The sequence below is a fragment of the Colossoma macropomum genome, unplaced genomic scaffold (genome assembly GCF_904425465.1).
Source record: "Colossoma macropomum unplaced genomic scaffold, Colossoma_macropomum, whole genome shotgun sequence".
NCBI lineage: Eukaryota > Metazoa > Chordata > Actinopteri > Characiformes > Serrasalmidae > Colossoma > Colossoma macropomum.
The window spans coordinates 2,251,138-2,264,943 of NW_023494793.1; the positions used below are offsets into that span (position 1 = coordinate 2,251,138).

The 13,806-nt window shown below is 39.8% G+C and overlaps 1 protein-coding gene across 1 annotated transcript; it reads left to right on the forward strand.

Moving 5' to 3' along the window:
• The first annotated feature begins 1 nt into the window (after nt 1).
• ccdc157 (coiled-coil domain containing 157) lies at nt 2–13,157 on the forward strand. The gene is made up of 10 exons (XM_036579690.1): nt 2–326; nt 2,255–2,414; nt 5,438–5,878; nt 7,211–7,433; nt 7,522–7,599; nt 9,033–9,202; nt 10,722–10,898; nt 11,191–11,356; nt 12,103–12,223; nt 12,594–13,157. The coding sequence occupies exons 1-10, from the start codon at nt 79–81 to the stop codon at nt 12,823–12,825; spliced, it is 2,016 nt and encodes a 671-aa protein (XP_036435583.1). The 5' UTR covers nt 2–78; the 3' UTR covers nt 12,826–13,157.
• The last annotated feature ends 649 nt before the right edge of the window (nt 13,158–13,806 follow it).

Genomic DNA, 13,806 nt, shown 5'->3' on the forward strand with positions numbered 1-13,806 from the left:
CAGAGGAAGAAGCGGCTTCTGCTTGTCTGAGTTAGGAAAATAAGCGATTTTAAAGTGTTTGTAGCAGTTTCAGGAGTGATGACACATCTTTTGGGCCGCCGGGACTGTGTGGAGAGTCTCCGGAGGGACGTTATTGACCTGCAGGCGGCAGTTCTGGACGTGTTTTCCCGAACCGGACCGGTCCGCGTTCCTTCGTGGAAATTCCCAGATAAAGTCTCCTGTAATTTGGATCTGGTGCAGCTGCTGCAGGAGTACGACTACACTGAAGGGGACACTGAGTTCAACCAGCACTCACACATTGTCCTGCTGGAGCTGGTGATTGACAGGTCAGCAGGATGGTCAGCGTGTCTGATACACATACTATAAATGCATGTTTTGGAGTTTACATTGAAGCTCAGGGCTTCTTTAGTAAAAGCAGTGGTTCTATTTGGAACCATGAGTTCTATATAGAACCATTTGCATGCTTAAATGGTTCTTCAGATTGATGAATGTGTTATATATGGTTCTATATAGCACCATATAGGGTTCTGCTACTGGTATGATGTCATGCTTGTAACAATAGAAGAGCCTTTTTGGTGCTATAGATGGTTCATTAAGGGTTCTTTAGTAAAGACAGTGGTTCTATATAAAGCAATGAACACTCCACCAGCCAGTTTCATGATTAAATGGTTCTTTGCATCATGAAAGGGTTCTCCGGATTGGTGGAAAATGTGCATGAGTTTGCTGTAGATAGTTCTGTATAGAAACTTTTCAAAAAAGGGTTCTATATACCACCCAGAAGGGTTCTTCTTTTGTTACAAGCTTGACATCATAACAATAAAAGAACCATTTGGGTGCTATATAGAACCATTTTTAAAAAGGTTCCATATAGAACCATCTTCTCCATCAATCTGAAGAACCATTTCATGACGCAAAGAACCCTTTAATCATGCAACTGTTTTTTTGAGTGTTCATGGTTCTATATAGAACCATTTTCTTTACTAAAAAACCTTTGAAGCACCATCTTTTTAAAGGGAGTATTGAACTGTTTTCAAAAGAGTTCTAGATAGGACCATATACAACACATTCTCCGTCAATCTGAAGAACCGTTTCATCATGCAAAAAACATGGTTCTATATAGAACGTATGGGTGTAAATAGGACTAAAGAAGGAGCCCTTGAAGAAGCATATTCTTAAATATGTAGTTTACTCTATATTTTCATATAGAAAACAACAATAGAAATTCCTCATGCATGTCATTAGGGTTCCTATAGACATCCTACAGTAAATTCTGACTATTATTACAGTTTACTATGTGCTCTTATACTGAATTTTAGTATAGTATTATACATTAATATAGATCAATACTACACAATATTATGCAGATGTCAAAGTAATGCATATAATAAGAGTATGAAAGTATATAAATATAAAAGTATAAAGTAACATAATAATGAGCTGTAATAGCAATAGTAACACTGCAGTAACACTGACGTGGTGGTGGTGTGTTAGTGTGTGTTGCGCTGGTCTGAGTGGATCAGACACAGCAGAGCTGCTGGAGTTTTTAAACACCTCAGTGTCACTGCTGGACTGAGAATAGTCCACCAACCAGAAATATCCAGCCAACAGCGTCCTGTGGGCAGCGTCCTGTGACCACTGATGAAGGACTAGAGGATGACCAACACAAACTGTGCAGCAGCAGATGAGCCATCGTCTCTGACTTTACATCTACAAGGTGGACTGACAAGGTAGGAGTGTCTAATAGAGTGGACAGTGAGTGGACACAGTGTTTAAAAACTCCAGCAGCACTGCTGTGTCTGATCCACTCGTACCAGCACAACACACACTAACACACCACCACCACGTCAGTGTTACTGCAGTGCTGAGAATGATCCACCACCCAAATAGTACCTGCTCTGTGAGGGTCCATGGGGGTCCTGACCACTGAAGAACAGGGTAAAAGGGGGCTAACAAAGTATCAGAGAAACAGATGGACTACAGTCTGTAACTGTAGAACTACAAAGTGCACCTATATAGTAAGTGGAGCTGATAAAATGGACAATGAGCGTAGAAACAAGGAGGTGGTCATAAAGTTATGCCTGATTGGTGTAGATTAATATAGATTGTAGACACAATATGATGTAGATGTCAATGAAATACATATAATAAGAGTATAAAGGTATATAAATATAAAAGTATAGCACTATAGAGTTTGTACAGTTTGTATTGGTGCTGTATAATATATTGTATGTATGTTTGTGTTTCTGTGTTACAGGCTGATGCTCCTTTTTCAGAGTTTTAACGTCTACACAGAGATGATCGGAGGGCAGAGAGCCAGCCGTTCTGGCCAAACCGGGCCGTCTGTGTCCATTGGTCAAGTGGTGAAACGCTACTGGAATAACCTGGTCCAGCTCAGCAGCCAACAGCGGCAAGGAGTAAGATATTCAACGTGCACATTTTACCTACAGTGTCTGATCTACAGCCAACAATTACGACACACTTGATCATTCTTCATTACACTGATGACATTTGCATCTAAGGCGTATGCATAAAAGTCTGAAATGAATCAAATACTTAATATTAGTTTGAAATTAAATATAATCTTTAAAGCTGCAGCCAAACAAGTTCTGTGTATGTTTCTTCTTCAGTCATGTTGGAAAAGTAAGAAGCTGCTTAAGAGCGTCTGCATCAAGACGAAGGGAGGAATCCTGAAGAATCTAAAGTAGAAGATAGTTTAGATTTGTTCGAGATGTTTTTTGTCGCTGCATAATTTCTCATGTTATTTCATAGCTCTGATAGAAAAAGCCCTTTAGAAAAGAATAGATGTGTCCAAACATTTGACTGGTACTGTAGATTCACCAGCATGTTCCTTTGTGTTTGTTAAATAGTTAAATGAACAGTGTTTTTGAAGTGGTTTCAATATTTACCTACTGGACAACCTGTGCATTTCTGACATCACAGCACTGGCTGTGTTTACATGCAAAGATTTTCACCAATCCGATTGAATTCATTCCGATTATAGATTAAAACTGAGGTGTTTATATTCACACTTTACTCAACACTCTGATGAAAACAGAGAATTACACTCTGTGACTTCTGGGTTTCTTAAACTCTAGAGGGCGCTCCTGAGTCCACAATGAATGGTTTAATATGGAGCATTTGAGCAAAATCATAGTTTATAAATGCTTAAACATTTTTATTGTAAAAAAATGCAATCATTTCCTGAACACAGAGCAGCATAAAACATTTTAACACTGCTGTTATATTTTTAAGAGCTTTTAAACTCGAGTTATAGGAGTTTAAAATGGCGCCTCATGTACGTTCATGACGTCAGTGAGCGCAGACAGCCAATGAGCTGCTCCGCTCGCCAACCAATCAGCACTCACTAGCAGTAAAGCCCGCCTTCTGCTGCCCAAAACCCGTTTACTGTAGAAAAAAGGAAACATACAGGTGAGATTTCTTTGTTTTTTAGTGAAATTCATCCGTCTACTTTCTAAAATTAAAGAAACGTTCTGGGCAAAAGATTAGAAACTATTTTAACTTTTTCGTTTTTTAGCTGTTGAGCTCCATTCACTCCCATTCACTGAGGACTTGCTCATGGGCGCCCTCTGCTGTTTCAGCAGTCCTATTTTTGATATAATGGGGGAAATAAGAAGTGGCCAGGCTCCTCATGAACTGGCTCTGATGAAAAGCTCTGTTAACTTGCTCACTACAAGCAGTCAGATCCAAAATCACACGCATGCGTAGAGTACCGCTTAGTGCAGATGTTACCATGACAACAAGCATGACCTGAGTCCAGCAGCAGTGTGTTACCTGAGCTTTCAGTTGCCATGATTGTGTTTTAAATTGCTTTAAAATTATGGCCGACTCAGGAAAACACACTTCATATGTACTTATTAAAGAAGGGATGAGATGTGCTGCAACATTCTGAGATATAGTTTGTGTAAAGCCACTGCTGTTTATTTGCTCATATACTTGTCTGATCAGCTCGTTATTGTGAGCAGATTGGCTGTCCATTCTGGTAGTTATTTTTAAGTCTCTTAAAGTTTAAAGCATAAACTTCGTCTCCCTGCAGGCCAGTTTCTGCTCCCGGCATGCTGAACGTTATAAATGTCCGTTATGACATAAACATACAAGCACTAAAATTCACCAGGGTATATTTTGGTTTGTCCATCTGAATTTACATGACATGAAATAAATGTAAATTTTTATTTTATTTATTTATTTTTTTGTGAAAGCTCCCCTCAAATTAACCGACAGTGTGTTTTATGATCACACATATTGTTATATGCTTACAATTTACTGCTGAAAGCCAAAAATCTTAGACGCTCTTTGTATTATTTTATAAAAATAATGTTTACAGAGCAGATCACTGAAGAGACGCCATCTGTTTATAGTTTATAGCCCAGATTTGTGGAAAAATGGGTCGACTTTCAGTAGAAAAAAATTGAGTTCAGCTTCTTTTATTATAAGGGTTTAAAATTACATCACCCATCTATTTGACTGGAAAGAAGACAGTTACAGCTCTCATACGACCCCCACCTTCTGAATGTAGCTTATGAAATATGAAAGTTATGAAGAATATGCGAAGTGCGTTTTGGAACCACCGGTGGTCTCAAAGACCTGAAAAGATTAAGCTTTCCATTTGGGAAGGTAATCAGACTTACTGATTTACATTTACATGGCTATTTTTTTACGAAGGTCCAGAGAGACCATAAGGTAGCTATCATTTTCTGGATCTTGAGATCATGATTTAACTCTTGTGATCTCAAGATAACAAAGTTGTTAACAAAAGTTGGTCTCTAGAGATCACAACATAATTATGTAGTGATCTTAAAATAAAAGTTGTTATCTTTAGACACTAATAAGTCATACTTTCAAAATAACAATCCAGAAAATTCTAGCCACCCGAATTATAGGCCTCTCCTGACTTTCATCATTTTTCTTCTGTTTAACGGATTATGTACTGGATTACCCACCTCGTTCAATCGGAACAGAATTCGGAATGGCTTTAATCCGACGAGTCTATCCCGATTGGAATGTATACATTGATGCATTGTATTCTGATTGAGCTATTAGTCAGATTATTAACGGATTACCAGTTTTTTAAGAAAATTATCTGTTTTTTAAGGAAATTATTTCGGAAATGCATCAGGAAGACTCACATTTCACCAAGATTTGATGTGATTATTTCAGTACAAATCAGAATTATGCCTAAAAACACACTTGGCTTTGGGCATGGTGACCTTAGGCTTATGTACAGCTGCTCCAATGCGTCCCATTCTATTGGTCAGTCCCTTACTATAGAGATTAAAGCTGTGTGTGTGCAACTGAACCCCTGTATCAGCCAATGTGGTACTTTTGAACAGATAGTTTTTGGTAGATTATAACTTTATCTATTCTATCATTCAGAATTAATGCAGTTGCCACTTTTGGACTGATCTGGTTTCTTTTTTAGAAAACAACCAATGAGCGCAGCCAACGTTCTCCTTCTTCTACATCCCAGAAGAACATCTCACAGACTGACCACACGTCCACTGCCAGAACTGCCTCAGCCTCCAAACCCACCACACCCCACCAAACATCCCTGGCCTCCTGTACTCCGAGCAGGACAGCGCACCCTGCAGGCACCCTTCAGTCCCGCAATGTGAGCGTTCAGACGGCGGAGTCCGCTCTGGTGCCGTGTGCGGCGTGTGCCCGTGTTCAGTCCAGTCTGAAGGAGAGCGCGGAGGCGTGTGTGTCTCTGTGCAGGACTCTGGGTCTGACCTCCTTCCTGCAGCACCTCCTGGTGGCTGTGGAGGACACGGGACAGCTCGGCCGCCTCACTGCGAGCGACGTGGCCCAGTGGGCGTGCGAGCAGCGCAGAGATATGGGCTGCATTAGGAAGCACATCACTGAGGTGAGGCTCATTAGGAAAACATGCATGGTTTTCACTGTTAAAGGGCCACATCTTACATTTCTCTGTGGGTTTAAGCACCAAAACAGTCAACAGTCAAGTTCATTTGTACTTTTTTGAATCCTTAGAATTAAACTGGGTGCTTTTGTTGCTGTGCCTTTAAGACTAATACATGTAAACGAGCTCTGTTCTGATTGGCTGCCCTGTATTGTGCCTCATTCAAAAAGCAGTATAAGCTGAAACTCTGTTTAAAGGGGCGGGGCTAAACCGCTGTGAATGAATTCAAAAAAATACACACACACACACACACGTGTACATATATATATAAATATAAATATAAATATAAATATATATATATATACATATATAAATATATATGACACTGACGTGGTGGTGGTGTGTTTCTGTGTGTTGTGCTGGTGCAAGTGGATCAGTGCTGCTGGAGTTTTTAAACACTGAGTCCACCCACTGTCCACTCTATTAGACACTCCTACCTTGTCGGTCCACCTTGTAGATGTAAAGTCAGAGATGATAGCTCATCTGCTGCTGCACAGTTTGTGTTGGTCATCCTCTAGTCCTTCACCAGTGGTCACAGGACGCTGCCCACAGGACACTGTTGGCTGGATATTTTTGATTGGTGGACTATTCTCAGTCCAGCAGCGACACTGAGGTGTTTAAAAACTCCAGCAGCACTGCTGTGTCTGATCCACTCAGACCAGCGCAACACACGCTAACACACCACCACCATGTCAGTGTCACTGCAGTGCTGAGAATGATCCACCACCCAAATAGTACCTGCTCTGTGAGGGTCCATGGGGGTCCTGACCACTGAAGAACAGGGTAAAAGGGGGCTAAAAAAGTATCAGAGAAACAGATGGACTACAGTCTGTAACTGTAGAACTACAAAGTGCACCTATATAGTAAGTGGAGCTGATAAAATGGACAATGAGCGTAGAAACAAGGAGGTGGTCATAATGTTATGCCTGATCAGTGTATGTATATATATATATATATATATATGTGTGTGTGTGTGTGTGTGTGTGTGTGTGTGTGTGTGTGTAGGTGTGTTTTTCTGAACTATTCCTTTAAAGTGTATCTTTTAAGTGTAGATTTTTTTGTAGCGTTTTATTGTTATTTATAATTATTTGGGTTTTTGCCTCAGTTTAACCCCTTAAACACCAGATGGATCAACTGGTATGTCCAGACTTCCAATCCTCATCCTCAGTCCTTTAGTAATATTCCTAACTCTCAGTGGCAACATAATATTGAAAGATATTCCCAAATTCCCACGTGTCATAATCAGTCAATTAATCACTGTGTCGTTTCGGATTGGAGGTGAACGAGACGCTGGAGTCGCTCAGAGACGGACTGAGAAAGGCTGAAGAGGAGAGAGAGGAGCTGAGAGCTCAGCTGGAGCGAGAGGAGGAGAGAGCAGCGAGAGAGAGAGAGGAGAGGAGGAGGAGGGAGGAGGAGTGGGAGCGCAGGCTGCAGGAGGTGAAGGCCAGAGGAGAGGAGGTGCAGCGGAGGCTGCAGGAGCAGCAGGAGGAGCTGAAAAGAGGTCAGGACCCTGCAATTATAGAAAAGACAGCATGTTTACAGCCATTCAACTCCAAACCGGATCACTTTTCTTCTGATGTCTTTTTCAGGAGCCACAGCTTTAGAGGTGAAGATTTCAGAGCTGACAGCAGAGCTGGAGCTGCAGAGAGAGACACAGCAGAGTCTCCGTAAGCATATAATGAGTATGAGTGTATCAGCTGCGCTGCTGGGGTAGTTACTCACTTAGGACGGTTGCTGGCCACTTTATTGGAAACCCCTCCACCTTTCTGGTGTACACTTAGTTCTAGCCCTTTATTAATGGTCAGTTTCTCTTGTATGGATATTTTTGGGCGGTGGTCCAGACCTAGCACTGACACTGATATGTGTAAAAAATTATGTTTTTTAAGGAATAAGTCTAAATATGCCATATTTCTGCAAATTTTAGTTCACAATTTCTATTTATTTGCTGAAATAAACATAAAGACAAATAAAACACAAAACAGTCCTCTGTACAAGTTTGTATATTCTAATTTACCCCCCAGTATTAAGTTAAATGAAGTTATTTTATCAACTTTTTTATTTTTAACATTTTATTTTTTAATTGTATTAAATTCCATAAATAAACGCTTTATGCTCTACAAACTCTCTATAGAGGATGCATCAACCTAATTTTACTTAGAAAATCAACACAAACAAAATGATTTGACTAGCAGTGCTCAAATTTTTTGCATTAGACTGTAAACGTACACTACATGTCCAAAAGTGTTCAGGCAGCTCTTCTAATGAATACATTCAGCTGAGGTCACTCATTACGGACACTCACACAACTTTATTCTCCATAGTAAATCACTGACAAATAGAACTGGACGCTCTAGATGTACATGAGCCTAAGGTCACCATGCCCAGTGCCAAGCGTTGGTTAGAGGGGTATAAAGCCCCCCAGCATTGGGCTGTGGAGCAGTGGAGCTGTGTTCTCTGGAGTGATGGAGCTCCATCCAGTACCTTTGGGATGAGTTGGCGTGGTCCAGACCATCCAACGTCAGTACCTGACCTCACTAATGCTCAATCAAATCCTCACAGCAATGTATCAGCATCTAGTGTAGAGCCTTCCCAGAAGAGCAGAGGCTGTGTACAGTGTTAATGTAAGCATATATAGGGGCCGTTTCTGTTGCCTGAGGTTTTGACAGTGTAAATGGCAGCTGGCATTTTCAAATTATGTAATAGATATAAATATAAATATAAAAATAAAAAATGACCAAAATGAAAAGAGAAAGTTTTGTTTCGACAGTGCCAATATGTACAGTCGTTTACAAAAGTTTGTGCACCCCTGATTAAATTCCATGTTTTGTTCATTTTTTCAGTGTAAATAAGTTACACATCCTCTGCAGAGACACACTTCTGCGCACTTTAATGCACAATAACTGTTTACGTACTGAATTTAACACGTTGGAAAAAAAAGTTTTTAGTTCACGTTTCATATTTTATATTTTTTTGTTTCCAAAATGTTAAACCCAGCAAATAAACAGAAACTGCATAAGCATGTGAACCTTCAGTTCAGAGGAGAGGTTTATGGAAAAGTCTTGCGTTTGCTTGTGCACTACTGTCCTGTCTCTCTGTACAGAGTGTGAGAGGGATTCTCTGGTGGAGGAGGTGCACAGTCTGCGTCTGCAGGAGGTGAGGTGGAGGGAGGAGGAGGTGAGGAGGAGAGAGTTAGAGACGGAGCTCAGTAACACAAACACGCTGCTGGACAAAGAGCGCGCCAAATACTGCAGCGCACAGCGCCAACGTGAGGTATGAGGGTGATGCTTTTCTGTGCTTTTTGTTGATGTGTCTTGAATCCAGTCGTGGACAGTAATGAAGTAAATGTAATTCATTTCTGTACTTAAGTAGTTTTTTTCTGTATCTGTACTTTACTGAAGTTTTTCCATTTTGGGTGACTTTTTACTTTCACTCCACTACATTTCAAAGTCAAATATCTCACTTTTTACTCCTCTACATTATGAGAAATCTGTCGTTCCTTTTGGTTTATGTGTGTATAAAAATGTAACATGTCAAAACGAAAGAAGCGCAAAGCAAGAACACCAATCAGGGCACAGCGGTCACTTTGTTTTGAGCTTGTTTTGACCTGTTGGTCATACCGACCCAGTGCAGCACACGGTTCAACATCAGTGCAACAGTGTAAAATTTAGTTCAACATAAATGATGAACTAACCTAACTTTGTGTAAATAGACCACAATATAGAAATATGTACACATATGCAGTTGTGACTGACGTGTCTTTTTTCTGAATTCATTCAGACATTTCATTTTATAGTAAATTAGTTTAGGCTAGTTTATGTTTATGAACAGAGACCTACAGATGCAGTTTAGTAAAGGAAACTCATTTGTGAATCTGAGTTTAAAGTTTTTATTAAACTTAAACTCGTAACTAAGTTCAAAATAATATTAAACTGAAACTTTGCTTGTGTGTAAAAAGTGATTTCAGAGCCACTCAGTTCTACCTGATGGAAACTGTTCGCCTTCAGTGTTTTGTGCTTATGATAATTTTAATAGACATCAGCGTCACTAATTAATGACCTTCTATTAAAAGACTGGTTTACCAAGAGAGACACTGGAGTATTTTCACCTAAAATGAGTTAATGAAGCGAGTCTTGTTATAAAAATGATAATAGGACATCAGAGCCATAATTAATCTTTTAGTATCTTTACTTTTGATACTTAAGTACATTTGAAGCCAAATACTTTAGTACTTTTACTCAAGTGGAGGTCTAAAGGGAGGAACTTCTACTTTTACTGCAGTAATATTTTACCTTGGGTGTCTCTACTTTAACTCAAGTACAGGATTTGTGTACTTCGTCCAGCACTGCTTGAAACATTTGACCGGTTTTGTGTCTCAGCCCTCAAAGTGATTAGATTAGATTATGATGGTTGTGATCGTACAATTCAGAATGATTGTTAAATATGCGCTGAATCCTAAAATGTGCTGGATGGACTGTTTACACAGTAATCACACATAGACAGCAATAACACATTCACATAGCATCACGTTCTCAACACTTTTACTTTCAAATGCCACATTTCAACAAATCCAAACCAATGTTTCAGTTTATATATTCTATATATAGAGTTGAATCATCACATTTTACACCCATACTGTGTCTGTGTGACCTCTGTAGTGTGTTACTGTACACAAGTACATACAAATGTCTTTAATGTGTGCAATAAATAAGAATTCATTGTATATTATTAGTAATGATTGATATTATTTAATATAATATAATCATTAGTGATGATGATGTGTGTGTGTCAGGCAATGCAGGTGAAGCAGCGTGCTCTGCTGGAGCGTGTGGATGCATTAGTGCAGCAGTGCGAGGACCTGCAGGCTCGTCTGGAGGAGTGTGAGGACGAGAGGGCGGAGCTTACACACACATTCACACACACCACGCAGGAGAGAGACACACTGCAGGAACAACTCACACAGCAAACGGTATCACAGCACTGCTCTCATGTAGCGTGAAAAATGATTTGACTCAAAATGGCGCCCCCTTATGGAAAGTTATGCTCCTGCTAAAAGTGAGTGAGTGAGTTAGTTTCAAGCCAGGTTGATGAGGGGCTTCGCACACTGAATACACTAATGTAGTAGCTGGAACTGTTTACACAGTAGTGGAAAATAAGTGTGTACTTTATTGAATATTGTTAGAACTATGACCATAATCTGTTATAGTCTATAATCTTCAGCTCAATGCTTTTTTAACTCCCCTGCTATACTGTATATATAGAGTCAGTGCCGGTCTCTGAGTGAGGAGACAGAGAGGCAGCGCATGCGGATGCGTGAGCTGGAGGAGAGCGTTTATCGGCTGAATGAGGATTTACAGCAGGCTGCTCAGAGAGAGAGGATACTGGTGGCTTTCCCCGAACTTAACCCTCAACACACGGCACCACAAAGTGAGACACACACACACTTGTTTTTATACAGTATCAGAATTTAGAGTCATACATAAATCGGAAGAAAACCTCGTATCTCCATTTTTGTCGTTTTTCAGTTTTTGACATGATTTGAAAATGTCTGTTGTCTTTTATATTGGGTACAAATTTCATGATGAATGGACTAAAAGAAACGGCCCAAAATGACTTGGAAAGAATTCTGGTTCCATTGACTTACATTAAAAGTAAAGTCTGTTTTTTCCTTCTCCTGTAAAATTACCATTTTGGAGATACAAGGTTTTCTTCCAACAGCGGCGATATGTAAGTGCCTATATGTAATAATATCATGTCACTTATGTATTATATAACCTCATATCTCCAAAACGTTAACGAGGAAAAAACATTCTTAATGTTTAATGAAAGTTAATGAAGAAATCAATTATTTCAAGTCATTTTAGACCATTTCTGTTTGTCCATTCATCACGAAATTTTGACACAGTATAGAGGGCAGCTGGAGATTTTGAATTATAACAACAATGCAAAATGCCAAAAATTGAGACACAAAATATTTTCCTCTGACAGCAGCGATATGAGTGCGTATATATGTAATAGTCATGTGTCCCAAGTGTGTGTAAGTACTCATATGTAATAGGGCTGTAATTCCAGCCCTGTAGTTTGTAGTTTTTATAAAAAGCACTTTGCAAAGTCAGGAACATGTTGTTGGTGCTGCAGGTTTTTACTACACAGTCAGGACATTTCTCTCCCAGGTACAGGTGATGTTCTGTGTGATATGGAGCAGCAGTTGAAGGCTAATTCAGTGAGGATCAGAGTGCTGGAGCAGGAGAACACGACTCTGAGTAACAGCCTGGCCAAACTCAGAGACACTGGGTGAGCTTCAACTTATACGTTCCGCAAAATTTTAAAGGCAACTTCTGAAAAGTCTGTTACATAACTACCATTATGTATGTGTGAAAGTCCTAAAGATATATAATGAGGGTAGACTGTACATGGTTGCATGACATGCTGCTCAGAGATGCCAGGCCATTTAATGAAATGCACTGAAAAGAAGTGATGCAATGAATTTCTTGATTCAAAGGTGTATATATTTGTCACATTTATAATAATAATAATTTTTATGATTTACATATTATTGACTTAATTTTGCCATTATGTTGATGTTATGTACATTGTTCATGTGAAAATGATGTACTGAAATAAAGCCAATTCAATGTTCACTCCCTCAAACTCTCACTCTCAGTCAGAGCAGAGGAGACCAGCCTGGACGTCCAGACTCCAGAGGACCAACAGGGGGCCGAAGGGAAACAGCAGCAGTGCTGGAGACCTGGGACCACCCTACATCCTCTCCCTCCTCCATTCTTCATCAGCAGACCCTCTGTCTGACCCTCAGTCCAAACGCAGCAGAGACGTACAGCAAGATACGCCAAGCTGCACGCAGCCGCTCCGCTGGCCCCCACCGCAGGAGGAAATGATGTCACAGCTCTGCACAAACCACCTGATACACTACATCTACACTCGTGTGACCCGTTTGGACAGGTTTGCTCTGAACAGCAGGCAGCTTTCAGATGTTTATGTGTATCAGCGTAAAAATAACTTGCAAAAATCCTGACCAGGCAAAATCAACAGTAAATGATTTTCTGTAAACTCCTGACACATCATCGTTATGCAAATAGCATCACTGACCAGTAGGTGCACTGATCTACTGTTACTCATCAGTTTAAAATCCTGAACGGTGAAATCTGAGTGACCACCTGCTGGGTGGCAGGAGGCGACTCACAAAACCATCAGGGACTCTTACTGTAATATATGCAAAGTGAGATGATTTTGTTTTTTAAAATAAAAATGTACACATCTTTTTATATGCTGCAGTGTTTGTGGTCAGTAACTTCCAAACATGCCTGTTTCAAACTTAAACCCATGTTCAAGAGCAAAAAATAAAAAAACTGATTTTTAAATTTTATTATGTGCATAATTTTAAGGCGCCATTAATGTAAAGAAAATCAAGAATACTGAACATTTAAGGAGCACAGTACACATGACAGTTAAGTATACATTACTGCCTTGGTTTAGGTCTTTATTGACAGGACGCTACCAGTTTGTTGGTTTAGATAGTAAAGTGCAATATGGTGTCCCCCAGGGCTCTGTTTTAGCGCCCTTACTTTTCTACCCTTATTTACACCTCCTAGGATACATAATCATAAACCCAATGCTGCCTTTCATTTATATGCTAATGACACTCAGTTAGATGTGCCAGCTTAGTCAGACTCAGTGGTACAATTAGACATAAAGTGTTAAATATATAAAAGCCTGGATACCCAGGAACTTCCTCCCGCTAGACTCTGATAAAATAGGTGTTTTGCTGTTGGGTCCTAAGTCTGGTAGAAAAAGTTGTATATTTTATTCTCCACCTTAACGACCTTGTTGTAACACTGGATGCATGTTTATCATTAAAA

Coding starts and splice junctions, on each gene's coding strand:
- ccdc157 (XM_036579690.1), top strand. CDS start 79: ATGACACATCTTTTGGGCCGCCGGGACTGTGTGGAGAGTCTCCGGAGG. Junction 9,203..10,721: donor GCGCACAGCGCCAACGTGAG/GTATGAGGGTGA, acceptor TGTGTGTGTCAG/GCAATGCAGGTGAAGCAGCG. Junction 10,899..11,190: donor AACAACTCACACAGCAAACG/GTATCACAGCAC, acceptor CTGTATATATAG/AGTCAGTGCCGGTCTCTGAG.